General features: G+C 35.3%; 1 protein-coding gene across 1 annotated transcript in view; it reads left to right on the top strand.

Moving 5' to 3' along the window:
- Positions 1-13,209, top strand: part of LOC306856652 (succinate--CoA ligase [GDP-forming] subunit beta, mitochondrial-like) — a 115,235-nt gene that overhangs the window by 14,995 nt on the left and 87,031 nt on the right. The window contains exon 2 of the mRNA XM_079396015.1: positions 12,656-12,797. Within this exon, the coding sequence (XP_079252141.1) occupies positions 12,656-12,797 (142 nt within the window). The remainder of the gene's footprint in view (positions 1-12,655; positions 12,798-13,209) is intronic.

Genomic DNA, 13,209 nt, shown 5'->3' on the forward strand with positions numbered 1-13,209 from the left:
TGCCGTCAAAATGAGAGTTCAAACAGACAACATTAACATAAAGTTAACATCTGTGAAAGTGAAAAACTGTGTTTGTAAAGTGTTTTAACTAATAATTTGCTCATTACAAACACAGCTTTTCAGTTCACAAGACGTTAACTGCTGGAGTCGTGTTTTGGATTATTGTGATATTTTTATCAGCTGTTTGGATTTTTATTCTGACGGCACCCATTCACTGCAGAAGAGGGTGAGTTCATTTTCAGCAAATTTTCATTTTGTGGCCAAACTTTTTCTTTAAAATTTGATTTTAGTTTTAATGTTTTGTTTTTAATTTATTTAGACAAAACAATTTAGAATTATAATATCTGCCGTCTCTTGTTTCTTGGGCAATAAGTACTGGCACATCTGTTTCAACTAGAATTTTATTATTTGGCATATGCATCCCTAAATATTAAATAATTTGGTGATTTACAGTGTATCATAATTTCATAATCATATGATATCATAATGCCATAGCATACTTTTCATGATCCAAATCCAGATGCATAAAAGGCTCGTCCTACATTTATTTTTCACACTAAACATATTGTTTAATTTGAAAATGTTACATTATTGAAGTTAAATGTTGCAAATGTTGTCATATGGTGGTATTTCAAACCCACGGTTTACTTACCGTTTACACACACCACCCAAACACTATTCAAAATGCTATTTTTTTTCTTATCTGTCACAGTTAATGAGAAGCAGTGCAGGTATCAGAATAGGGTTATAAGAGCAATGACTGAGCCAGGAGTCTATTACATTCAAGAGAGCAGCAGACCCTCTCCAGCACCTTAGAGTGTTTTTTTCCCCCCTGTGTTTGAAGTGTGTGCGTATTACCTTCATATATCCAGCTGGATTAGCATAGACCTCGTCATCACTGCAGTGCAGTGGCCTGTTCTTTCCATTGGAGTACTGCACCCGCAAATCTGAATATATGTAGATCTGTGATCCTCATGCACAAGGAAAACACAACAAGACAAAGTGTGCCAAATGCACAAATGTAATTTCATATATAATTTTAAAAAAGCTGCAAAATAACATCAAATCTATGACTGCATATCATACACTTCATTACTTTTATGAAATAAATGATGAAGAAAAGGCTCTACAACCATAACTCTATGCCTGACTTTTTAAAGTTGATGTGGGGGCCTTAAAGAGCATCTGCTATCTTGTGGAATTTGATGCAACTGCTGCCACAGCTTTTCTTCGTCCTTTTACCTCTGTGAGAGAACAACGATAAGTCAAGATCTGCTGTGGGCCACCATGTCCTTAAGAAACATCTGGCCTCTCAGAGGATCTAGAGAAGCTGTGTCTTTCAATGCTAATAAAGGATACAAACTTGAAAAGAAAACAAATGTTTCTGTTTAGGTCAGTTAGTCCACATTTATGCGGCTCAGATGTTCTCCAAGTAGTGTGGAGCGGTGGAGCCTACGGGACAAAGCTTAAGGTGTTGTTATATCCATACAAGAAAATTCTGTTGTGTGATTACAAACCTGTATCACTTAGTTCTTCTGTCTAACACAAAAGAAGATATTTTAAAGTACGGTTTTTGTCTTTTGGACCCAATGACTTCTACTGTATGGACAACAAAAAATATCGGTCACACTTTATATTAGGTGGCCTTAACTACTATGTACTTGCATCAAAAAATAAGTACAATGTACTTATTGTGGTCATATTGTATTGCAAAACACTTTTGCTGCATTGAGGTGGGATACGGGTAAGGTTAGGGACAGGTTTGGTGGTATGGGTAGGTTTAAGGGTGGGTTTAGGTGTAAGGGATGGGTTAACAGTGTAATTATAAATGTTATTACAGAAATTAATTACAGATGTAATTACATATAATTATTTCTAAAATTATAAGTACAATGTAAAAACATATGTAAGTGCATTATACAATATTTTATTTATATTGTATTATACAATAAGTGCATTGTATCAAATTATTAATTTAAATGTAAGTACATATTAGGCCACCTATTGTAAAGTGGGACCAAAATATCTTCTTTTGCATTCCACAGAAGAAATATAGTGTCACAGGCTTGAAACGACATCAGGTGAAGAAAATGATGGCAGAATAGGTGAATGATCCCTTTAAGGCTTTTAATTGGAAGGCCAAACTGTGTTGAATCACTTGAACTCACTGTCTGCTTTCCCGCTGGTCGCTTCTGAAATCATTGACTGCATCTTTGCTTGGTAGGCTAAATCTGATGGACTGTTAACAGAGTCTCGACTCTCGGAATCATTCAGTCAAGGTTTAAGACTATGCACTTCCCAGCTTTTACGAGGAGACTGTAATCTATCTTGTTTGTTGACCTAGTTGTTGATCTGAAAAATCTCCTTCCCAATATAATTTCCCAATTCTTAAGGCCGTCATACATAAACAGTAGCAGGACTGCTTGTGCTAGGTACACACTGAACATGGTGCATAACAAAAGCAAGTCTTTTTATGTATTTAATTTTTTCGGTTTGGAAAGCAGCCTAAAATCAAGACCAAAAAATAAGATCAGAAGAGACATTAAATGGTTATATTAGTATTTTTTTATTTACTTTTACAGTGCTTTTTGAGGATGGTGATTATTATTTTTACTTTTTTCCATAGATAATATAGAAAAAACAAGAATACAAACATTGTTAAAACAAGCACCTTATTTTTAACCCTTGTATATAATAACTTAAGTCTATATGATGACTTTTTATCTAAATTTTATTTGTCATAATTTTTATTTTTATTTCATAATTATGAATTATTTTATTTTCAACATTTTGTCATAAGTATGATTTACCAAAGCATGAGTTTTTTTATGCATCCATAGACATTATTTATTTACTCCTTTACTTACTTACTATTATTTGTTTATTTGTTTTTATGAGAGTACATCAGTGCATCTATTTCATTTAACTCTATTTGTATGTATATGCATGTTTTTTGGGCTTTCAGCTGCATGTGTGCTTGTGGGTGTAGAAAGCTGTGCGTTTGTGTGTGTTGGTATTTAACTGGTGGTGTCTCCAGAGTGCTGATGAAGATAATCACTGTTGAGCCAGAGTCTCAGGGGAGATCAGACACCTGCCGTCGCCCTCTTACCACCTCCTGCTCGCGCCCCTGACGCCCACCTCCCGGTTCGGATGCACCTCAACCTCTCTTTGCCCATGGGTGAACTAATAACCTGTACAGCTACAAAGTGGGCTCCCGCTAAATTTAGCGAGAAGGGGGGGAAAGAAAACAATTACCTCTAACATTTACAAAGAGGTTGCCAGCTCTTTTAGCATGTCCACTGTCCGGTTAATCAAGCGGGTCCGGAACCAGGATCGCCAATTACACCTGACAGACAGAAACACAAAAATATACCTGTTAGGCAAATATTGTCACCTCAAATCTAGACTTTCATGTTGATATTTTTAAACGTATAATTAGACTCCAGATTTAGATGTTCATACACCTGACACCTGCTGTCTGATAGTTTGCTTTCCTGGTCTTTGGATGACACAGGGCTGCGAATCTTAGGATGGTTTAGGAGACATTCTAGAAATTTGCTGCCGCTCTAAATGCTTGGGCTTTTCAAAATCCGGTTGGATTTTGATTGGCTGTCAATGTTTTTTTTATCATTTATCTGCTGAAAAATCTATAAAATGTATAAATTAACTCCAATGAACAAGCATATGGTGTGCGGTGGTGTTCTGAAGTAAATCAGATGTAAATTCATGTCCCAGTCACATTTTCTTGGTTAAATAAACATTACTAACACTGTCAGAAAAAGAGTGGAAAACACAATAATAATAACATTTTTAAAAGTTAGTCAGTCATCAAAGTTCGGTAAATAATGGTCACAGATATGGAGATTTACTTAAATTTCACCAAGCTGATTACTAAAAACAGGACATTTCAAGTCTGACGTAACAAAGTAGTTATATTTAAGTGTGAGTTGTTTACTTTATTAAATTAATCTTCCCACTAACACCATTATACAGTTCATTCAGACTGATTCGCGAACTCAGATCATGCACGCACACAAGAGGTGGGAATCCGCTTGGTATATTAGCTTAAAATGTTACATGCTACGGAATCAACTGACACACTTTTTAATTGAAAGCATAAAACAAGTTTAGCCCTCTGGTGCTCCTTATTTGGGAGTCAAACTTGTGATCTTCACAGTCAAAAATGACCGGACACATTTTTGTTCTATAATATTTTTTTCTTTTGTATTTTGAGAATTTCATGATACTAATTAATATTTATGCAATAATTATCAAATTCTTCCCATTGGGGGAAAAAAAAAAAAAAAAAAATATATATATATATATATATTTAGCTTACTAATTCCTATATAGCTCTATATAAAAAAGTCTATACATTATCTAATTGTTTTTAGACATAAATACTTATTTTTATTAAGTTGTGGGTTTAGATTTATACTTAGATATACTCAAAGGCAACTTTTTGTAAAGGTTTAGATTTTTTTTTTTTTTTTTTGGTTTTAAATGTTGATTTGAAGCGTCAGTTTTTAAATTAGTATTACTACAGTCAAATCTGAACAATATTCTCAGAATGTTTGTGTTTTTGTCAATGTCCCATTCATTTCCTATGGTCAGTCACTTTTGACCGAAGACCACAAGTGACAATTCTTTTTTTTTTGCGACCACTTAGCCTGCTCGAATCATGCCCTCAAATTTTTAGTGTGTTCACATTCCAAGTGCCATAAAAGTTACCAAGTTTTGTACCATTCCGATGAAGCTGTGATTTTTAAAAATGTCCATATTTTTGGTCAAAAGTGACCAAGCACCAGAGGGTTAATTTTACTTTTGTTCACCACAAATTATTTGTTTCCCTTCACATGTTTTCCTTTTCTCCTAAAAGAACAATCCACCCTTCTAGGATTGTCTTGGACTTCATCTCACATATCTCTTTATTAATATTTGTTTTGGGAACTTTATTCATGTAAAGTACACTTTGTTTATTGCTGAGGCAATGAAGCATCTGTTGAGAAAAAGGCACTTATTTCCCATATGAATTAATAAAAAGCTGTGAACCGTAGGCCCATTGTGCCCAAGACGGTCAGAAAATAAATGTTAACATTACCTAGCTTGTACAACAGGGATCTGTTCTCAGTTTTAAATATGACAGTATCCACCCCCATACAGAGGCAAAAATATACATCGAATGCTACACCACGGCCATTAGGAATGACCCTCAGAGGACTCAGCAGATGCTAACCATGAAAATAATACCTTTCTGTGGAAAAAGTCATGTTCAATAGCTGACAGTGGTATTGTGTACTCTTAGGTGCTATGGTGATTGTTGATACATTATATAATTATATACTGCACCTAAGCATACTGAAGTACACTAGACCATTGTTTAATATAATCAATTCAATAATTGCTTCATTATTAATAGTAATGTTTAAATTATATGTAATATGTGTGATTATAATAAAGTATGTCAACCAAGATCAACAATAGTTAGTCAGTGATTAACTATTTAAATTAAATTATTATTTATTAGTTCATATAAAATGTAAATAAAAATGTGTATGCCAAAATGTATAATTATGTATAACTATATTTTCATAACATGCTAATACATTATTTATTATATCTAATTTAAATATTATGCATTTATGTATGTGTTTGTGTGTGTTTGTAGATAGATCAATTATTTGTACTTTACTTTTTCAATAGATATAAAGGAAGGAGGGGTGATATATGGTCTCTAAGTTTCTGTACCATTGATCCTGGCAATGTTCAAATTTCAAACTCTATTTGTCGCCTAGGGGCAATTTACAAGGTCATGCAGAGCAACATAAACAATATACACAAAAAGCATCATACAAAAGTGATGCTGCTTCTGATCTCTGGTTCTGTTCCAAATGACACGCTTCATGTGGACTTGACTTCTTGTGCTCTTTTCTCACACACATTTGTTAAATCCACAAGACGATGGAGTGTCCAAATTGTCATTTTAGACTCAGAAGTGTGCTCTCAAGTGTTACCTGTGGACTTCATAGACTTGAGTGAGCAAATGCTACATGGGCTGTACTTTTCCAAGCTAGGCAATTCTGAGTGTACACATTTCTAGACAGAAGTGATTGGTTGGAAATTGGTTCCACATTATCCTGATAACCCGAAGTCTGTTACAGATGTCATATTCTGAGCTAAATGTGAGAAAGTGAACATTTATTGTACAATGCACACAATGCCAGGAAATTGTTAATGTAATATTAAAGTTTTGACCAAATTTACCAAAGAAATGTGTCTTGAGCACCAAATTGAATGATATGATGAATCATAGTTTTAGTTCTCTGTAGCCAAGCACAGTCAAAGCACACTGCGATGTATAGTAGTGAAATGATGAAATGCAGACGTTGAGAAGAACATTGCCGAGAATGAGAGTAGTGCATCATCTGACTCTTATCAAAGAGCAAATTATTAAATTGTGAGAGGATTGGAGACATACTTTTCTTTATTGCACTGTCTGTTTCTGGCTCTGGTTCTGTTCCAAATGGCATAATTTATGTGGACTTGATGCCTTGTGCTCTTTGCTCACACACATTTGGGAAATCCACGATACAATGGAGTGTCCAAATTGTCATTTAGGGGGCAGTCGTGGCCTGATGGATAGAGAGTCAGACTTGTAACCCAAAGGTTGTGGGTTCGAGTCTCAGGTCTGGCAGGGATTGTTGGTGGGGGGGAGTGAATAACCAGCGCTCTGACTCTTCTAAAAGAGTTTTAAATGGCCGTGTTTTAAAAGAGTTTCTAATGGCCGTGGTGTAGCATTCGATGTATAGCTTCAATACCAAGACTGAGGTGAGACCCTTGAGCAAGGCACCGAACCCACAACTGCTCCCCGGGCACCACAGCATAAATGGCTGCCCACTGCTCCAGGTGTGTGTTCACTGCTGTGTGTGTGCACTTTGGATGGGTTAAATGCAGAGCAGAAATTCTGAGTATGGGTCACCATACTTGGCCACACGTCACGTCCTTTCCTTTCCATTTCCTTTCCATTTCCTTTCATTGTAGACTCAAAATTGTGCTCTCAAGTTCCTCCTGTGGACATTTGTAGAATGCACTGCTGAAAGTGTACACTGTTGAGTGTATATTTTGACACTGTGAACTTTTTGGGTCTTCAATTCCACTTCAGATGAGGCATTTAAAATAAGTCCTAGAGTGCGTTGTCATAATATAGGCTACACTTCTAAATGTATGCTTTGGTAGTATTGAATTTTGAGTGTATACGGTGTATACATCTTGTAACCTGTAATCGAGTGCATTTCTGAGTAAAGAGTTTTGTGGAATTCCCTTTTTTATGTATACACACATTTCATAGATTGTCACCATACTGCGCACTTCAGTTCCGCATCAAATGCATCTCATAATATGTGCACTTAAGTATACACTTCCACAGGCTGCCAACTTTTGTGGCCGCACTCATTATTCTCCATGGAGACATGTAGACACTCAATTAGCAGAAGCCATAGAGAGGTTTTCAAAAGCATGAATTAATAAGGTGCTTAACTTCATTTAGCACTGTGCTGCTCTGATAACCTGTTTCACTTTCATTCCATAGTGGTGAATAATGGGAAATTGTCTATTTAATGAGTGTCTTATGAGTGTCTTATGGGTTGTTAACTATCACATTCAATGCTCATCAAAGGACGTGATCATGAATGTATGTGAATATTATCCTAGTGCCGAGCTGCAACGATTTGAAATCGTAGCCTGAATGCAAGGCAAGACATGAATGCTCTTTAAACTGCTTTATTTCAGTTGATGTCTGTTGTGAAATGCCTTCAAAGAGCTGCCTGAAAAAATTAACCCAACTCATTGTGTATTCATAGTAGGCAGGACAGAACAGTATGATGGCATATCCCACGTGACAGTAGAGATGTGTCAATGTGGCAAATGAAATGTGGTCTAGTTTCTGAATCTGAACTGTTACATATATGAATATGATGACATATTGTGACTTAAATGTGACTTGCAGAGTTCCAAAAGCAAACAAGCAAAATCAAACTAAATTTTTACATAATGCTATATGTATGTGTGTGTGTATGTGTGTGTGTGTGTGTGTGTATATATGTAAATGGAATCAAATACAATCTACACAATTGTTATATATATAAAAAAAAACATTTCTCTGTCTGTCTTGATGCATCATTGCAGTTGTCTTTAAAACACAAATACAAAATATGCAGTAAATCTTAAATTCCATTAAAAACTATAACAAACTAAATCTAAAACTAGAAAGGCAGCTAGCCATAAAACTAGTTTAACCTAGCCAACATACAATTTTATTTTCTCAATGGGCTACTTGCCAACAACTACTAACACCATGACTAAATTTCACATTAGTTAACCTAATGTTAATATAAGATGAGCGTTGCTTGTTGAAAATTATTCGGTAACTTAATTCAATAAGCTGACAAAAGTCATTTGAAATGACAGCGCAGTTTACATGGGTAAAGTTCTGTTACCGCCATGTTGATGAGTAAATGTTACTATGGGTTAACTGGTGTGCAAACATCTGACACAAATGGACATATATTTTTGCCTTGCTTGCTGGTCTTATTCTCTCGTAAGGTGCATCGACACACAACACAGATATTCTCTGGAACTCTTCCACTCTCGCGGGTTCATCCCTGGCCAAAACCCGCAGATTCGACAACAATATAGAACCCATTATATATACTATCTACAATGGATGTGGACAGTAAAGTGATGCCCCGGTGTATTTCTGACGTACAGATGTACTCCGTGCTCGCGCTGTCAAGTCACCTTTATTTATATAACTCTTTTAACAATACAGATTGTGTCAAAGCACTTAACAGTATCAAACTGGAGGATGGAGTGTCAGTAATGTATAAAAATAAGATTAAACATTCAATTTTCAGTTAAAGGCATTTCATTATTGAATTCAGAGATGTCATTGTCTAGTTCAGTTTAGTTTAAATAGTATCTGTGAAATCAAATTGACGATAATCGCTAGTAATGAACTGTCCCCAACTGAGCAAGCCAGAGGCGACAGCGGCAAGGAACCAAAACTCCCTCTGTGACAGAATGGAGAGAAAACCTTGGGAGAAACCAGGCTCAGTCGGGGGGCCAGTTCTCCTCTGGCCAGGATATTATTGTTTAATTATTGTTTTAATTAAAATTTTAAATGTATAAATGTATTATATTTCTATTTTTATATTGTTGCAAAATTGCACTGTTTCTGATAGGAAGGGCAAACTTTTCCTATCATTACAAGTGATGTAACCCATCCAGTGTAGTCAGTCCCAAGCTGTTGCGACGCTGTAGACACAGTGTAGGGCAAATTGTGTCAATCCAAATGTAAGCAATTAGGAAAATAAAACGACCTCAATAGAATGGCACCAAAGAAAATACAGTAGTATTCAGCAATTTAAAAAAATACAGTAAGTCTCTGAATGTGGGGTCTGACGTCACGAGATGGGTATAAACGGAGGTCGGAGCCAGACGCAAGTGGGTGGGACTTAAGCTGCAAGTGGGCTGTACAAGCCTACAGATGATTTTGATTGGTTTGTTTAATGTCATGTGGGTTGTAGTATCGGTTCACGCTCCTGGTGGCGGTAGTGGGCGAATGTTTAGCAATCCGTCAAAAAAACAGAAGACGACTTTCAGCGGCGGCACGGTAGATGAGTGGAAAAGGTAAGCGTGATGTACAATTTTTGTTTGTTTTGTTTTGTAAAGTATTACAAGCTGTGAAAAGTGCATTTTCTTGGTGGCTTTTGTACAGCGTTTTCTTAGTACCACACACAGCTTACAATCTTGTGCCTGACAATATCTTTTTTGCTCTCCAGGTTATGGATACTGAAGACCATAAGCAGGTAATGTAATTGCATGCCATTGTAATTTTGGTAACATTTTCTATGAAGCCCATATTTATAATACATTAGAAGGGTATTTTAAGGCATTATAATGAATGCATAATGCATTATAAAAAACCTTATAATATGTTATATCATCTTATGAATATCCATAAGAACAGTTTTAATGGATTATAATATTTACTTATTAGGGGTTATAGCTTTTAAGAGTATGATGATTTATAACACTATAAGTCTCAAATCTTGCCATCTTTCTTATGCTACTTTACTCTACTTTAAGTATAGTAATAATAATAATAATATTTTTTTTTTTCTCTCAATCAACCATAAGTTCAGATATCAGATCAGATTGCTTTGAACTATTTTTATTTTAATATCAGTTTGATTATTTTGATGGTTCCCCAACAGACAAACTGACTATAAGCAACTTTGCGAGTACGTCAACATTCTACCTACCCTGACCTTAATCTAAGCCTACTAATACTCTAATGCAAGTTAGTTGACATGTAGTTGCAAAGTTGCTTATATTCAATAGACTAAGGTGACATCAAAATAAAATGTAACCTAACATATAAACATTGCATTTTCAGTTGAAATTATTAACTAGCTCAGATCCAAATTAATATTAGCCTCACAGGGGACACTCAAATAACACTCCACACATAGCCACTTACAAGATGTACTGTAGTAAGCATGCAGATCATAAATATGCATAAACTATGTAGATCATAAATAATGTCAAGATATATAGTCCCATTATCAGTGTAAAAGTAGATTTAATATAGTGTTCGTGTTATAAATAACACAATTTTATACAGTCTGTGATAGATACACTGTAAAAAATGAACAGTTGGATCAACTTAAAAAAAATACTTCAATTGGTAACACCTAAAAAAAAAATGTTTTCAACTTAATTCATTACAAATAAAGGTAATAAATTAAGTTGAAGAAAAACTTTTTTTTAGGTGTTACCAATTGAAGTATTTTTTTTAAGTTGATCCAACTGTTCACTTTTTACAGTGTAATTTTCTAAAGAATAAGGTACATTTTCAAAAGTATTAGAACACATCTCCTAATCTCCTAATCCACAATGTAACATAATTAAAACATGGTTTAAATAAAAACAAATTATTTAACACTAATAATAATTATCAGTTTTGTGTAAATTAATGGCGAATAAACTAGCGTTTTGTCTAGTGGTTTTTAAAAGGAATACTTTGTTTAAAAATAGTAATAAAGTCTAATTTACTTGGTCCCTTAAAATTTCTGGACACCATTTACTTGCATAGCATAGATCTACAGAGATGAGAAATTATTCTTGAAATGTTTGTGCATGTTCAACAAGAGAATAACTCATGCATATCTTGGATGGCATGGGGAGAATGTTTTAAATTTGGGTTAACCCTAATGCTCCTTGTGCTTCTTGTGTACCCACCAGGTAATGTTGGGAAGGGCAAGCGAGGCAAGCTCCGTGGATTTTACTTGGAAGCAATGCATCCTGGATTTTGCAGTGTCCACTGCATGCAAGTCTATTGTGCTGAATGAATAATTGTGCATAATTTGATTCATCAGAAATAAAATATTTGTTAATATCAAACATTTACCCACCCTGAGATTTCAAATTAATACATTGATTTGTGTAACATGTTCCGAAGAACATTAGTCTGTCATTTGCTGTACTTTGATTTAAATAAAAAAAAAAGTGCGGTACAGGCAAATTGTAACTACATTTTCTTAACAGTACTCAACATTTTCTTTGTGTCACACGTTTACCTCCTAAGTGCAATTGCATCTCACTTTAATGTTCCTTGGTAGGCTACTGTAGAAGAATTGTAGAAGTAAAATGTAATATCCAGAAATATGTTTAAATTACTACAGTTAAAGGATTTAAAATGACACCATCACAAAGCATGGCAAAAGGTGTAAAGACATGATTTCAATGTTGACAGTGAATGGTATTGGATACACACAATAATGACAAAACTAAGAATTGCAGTTTAAACTACTATGAAAATGCGTTATAGTTATATAATTTTGAACTATGATGAAATCCAGCCTACTTGCGGCATAAGCCCCTCCCATTTGCTGTTCTCAAGCCCCTCCCACCTGATGTTCTTGGCGTAAGCTCCTCCCACTTGCTGGTCTCCAGGCTGCAGCGATATCTACTTGGACATCTTAGAAAATTCCCATGATGCAAAGAGTATTACAGTTATATACTGTAAAGGGAATTTGCAGTATTATACTGGGTGATATACAGTAAATAACTGGAAATTACAGAAATGTCTAACAGTGTACTTTGCTATTTTGCATGGAAAAGCTTCATATTATGTATTTTATTAAATAGTCTAAAGGTTCATATAATAATGTTTAGTCTAAAACAATTTTAATGTATGGTGCAAAGGCTCAGTCACATTAGCGACATTGTCAACGTAATCAAATTCCAAAAACAAGTTCGACGGAAAAAATAACTCAAGCTCACTGAAGACAAGTAAATGGTCAGCGTTTAAATAAGAAACTAATTACAAGCAACAGGACAAAAAAATACAGTAGACCAAATTAGACATTTTACATGCATAGTGAAAAATGTTTTTATACATTTGATTACAGTGTAAATTAAGTGTCAAAAATAACTGTCTCCATGTGCGCGGGCCTCTTTTAACAGCTCTCAGACAGCGTGAACATAGCAAAATGAGCTCTCTTTCTGGAGCTCTCGGACTGGAACAGGCATATCAAATATTTTATTCACAATTTTTATTAAGTAAAACATATTATGTCTTTTGTGTTTTTAGTTAGCGAGGGCAAGTCCCAGAAGATGGCTGAACCTGCAGGAGTACCAGAGCAAGAAGCTGATGCAGGACAGCGGTGTGACCGTCCAGCGCTTCTTTGTGGCTGACACTGCCTCTGAAGCCCTGGAGGCTGCCAAGAGACTCAGTAAGTGTCCTTCTCAACTGCTTGCTATTAAGGGTCTAAACGCTGTGGCGCTTTTTTGAAGTCTCTCTAATAGCTTTTAGAGTCAACAGTGTGATTACATTGATAACAAGCTAATGAGGTGATGTTTATTTGTTAACTCGATTGGTGCTTGTATGCTGAGATTTGGCCACCCACGCTGTGAGCTGGGCCATGAGGGATAAAATTAGCCAATGAGAACGAAGAACACAAATTGAATTGATGTTCTTGCTTTTATTCTGGTGGACATGCCTTCAAGGGTCAACAGGACTGAAGATAGTCTCTTATTTCTTCTGCTTCCCTTATGTTTACATGGGTTGTTGCTCCCTCACTGTTTTATCCATGCAGGCTCATTCTTGTTTTCTTTCATGCCTTTTTATTTATTTCCAAGCATGTG

Source organism: Barbus barbus, assembly GCF_936440315.1.
Source record: "Barbus barbus genome assembly, chromosome: 37".
NCBI classification, from domain to species: domain Eukaryota; kingdom Metazoa; phylum Chordata; class Actinopteri; order Cypriniformes; family Cyprinidae; genus Barbus; species Barbus barbus.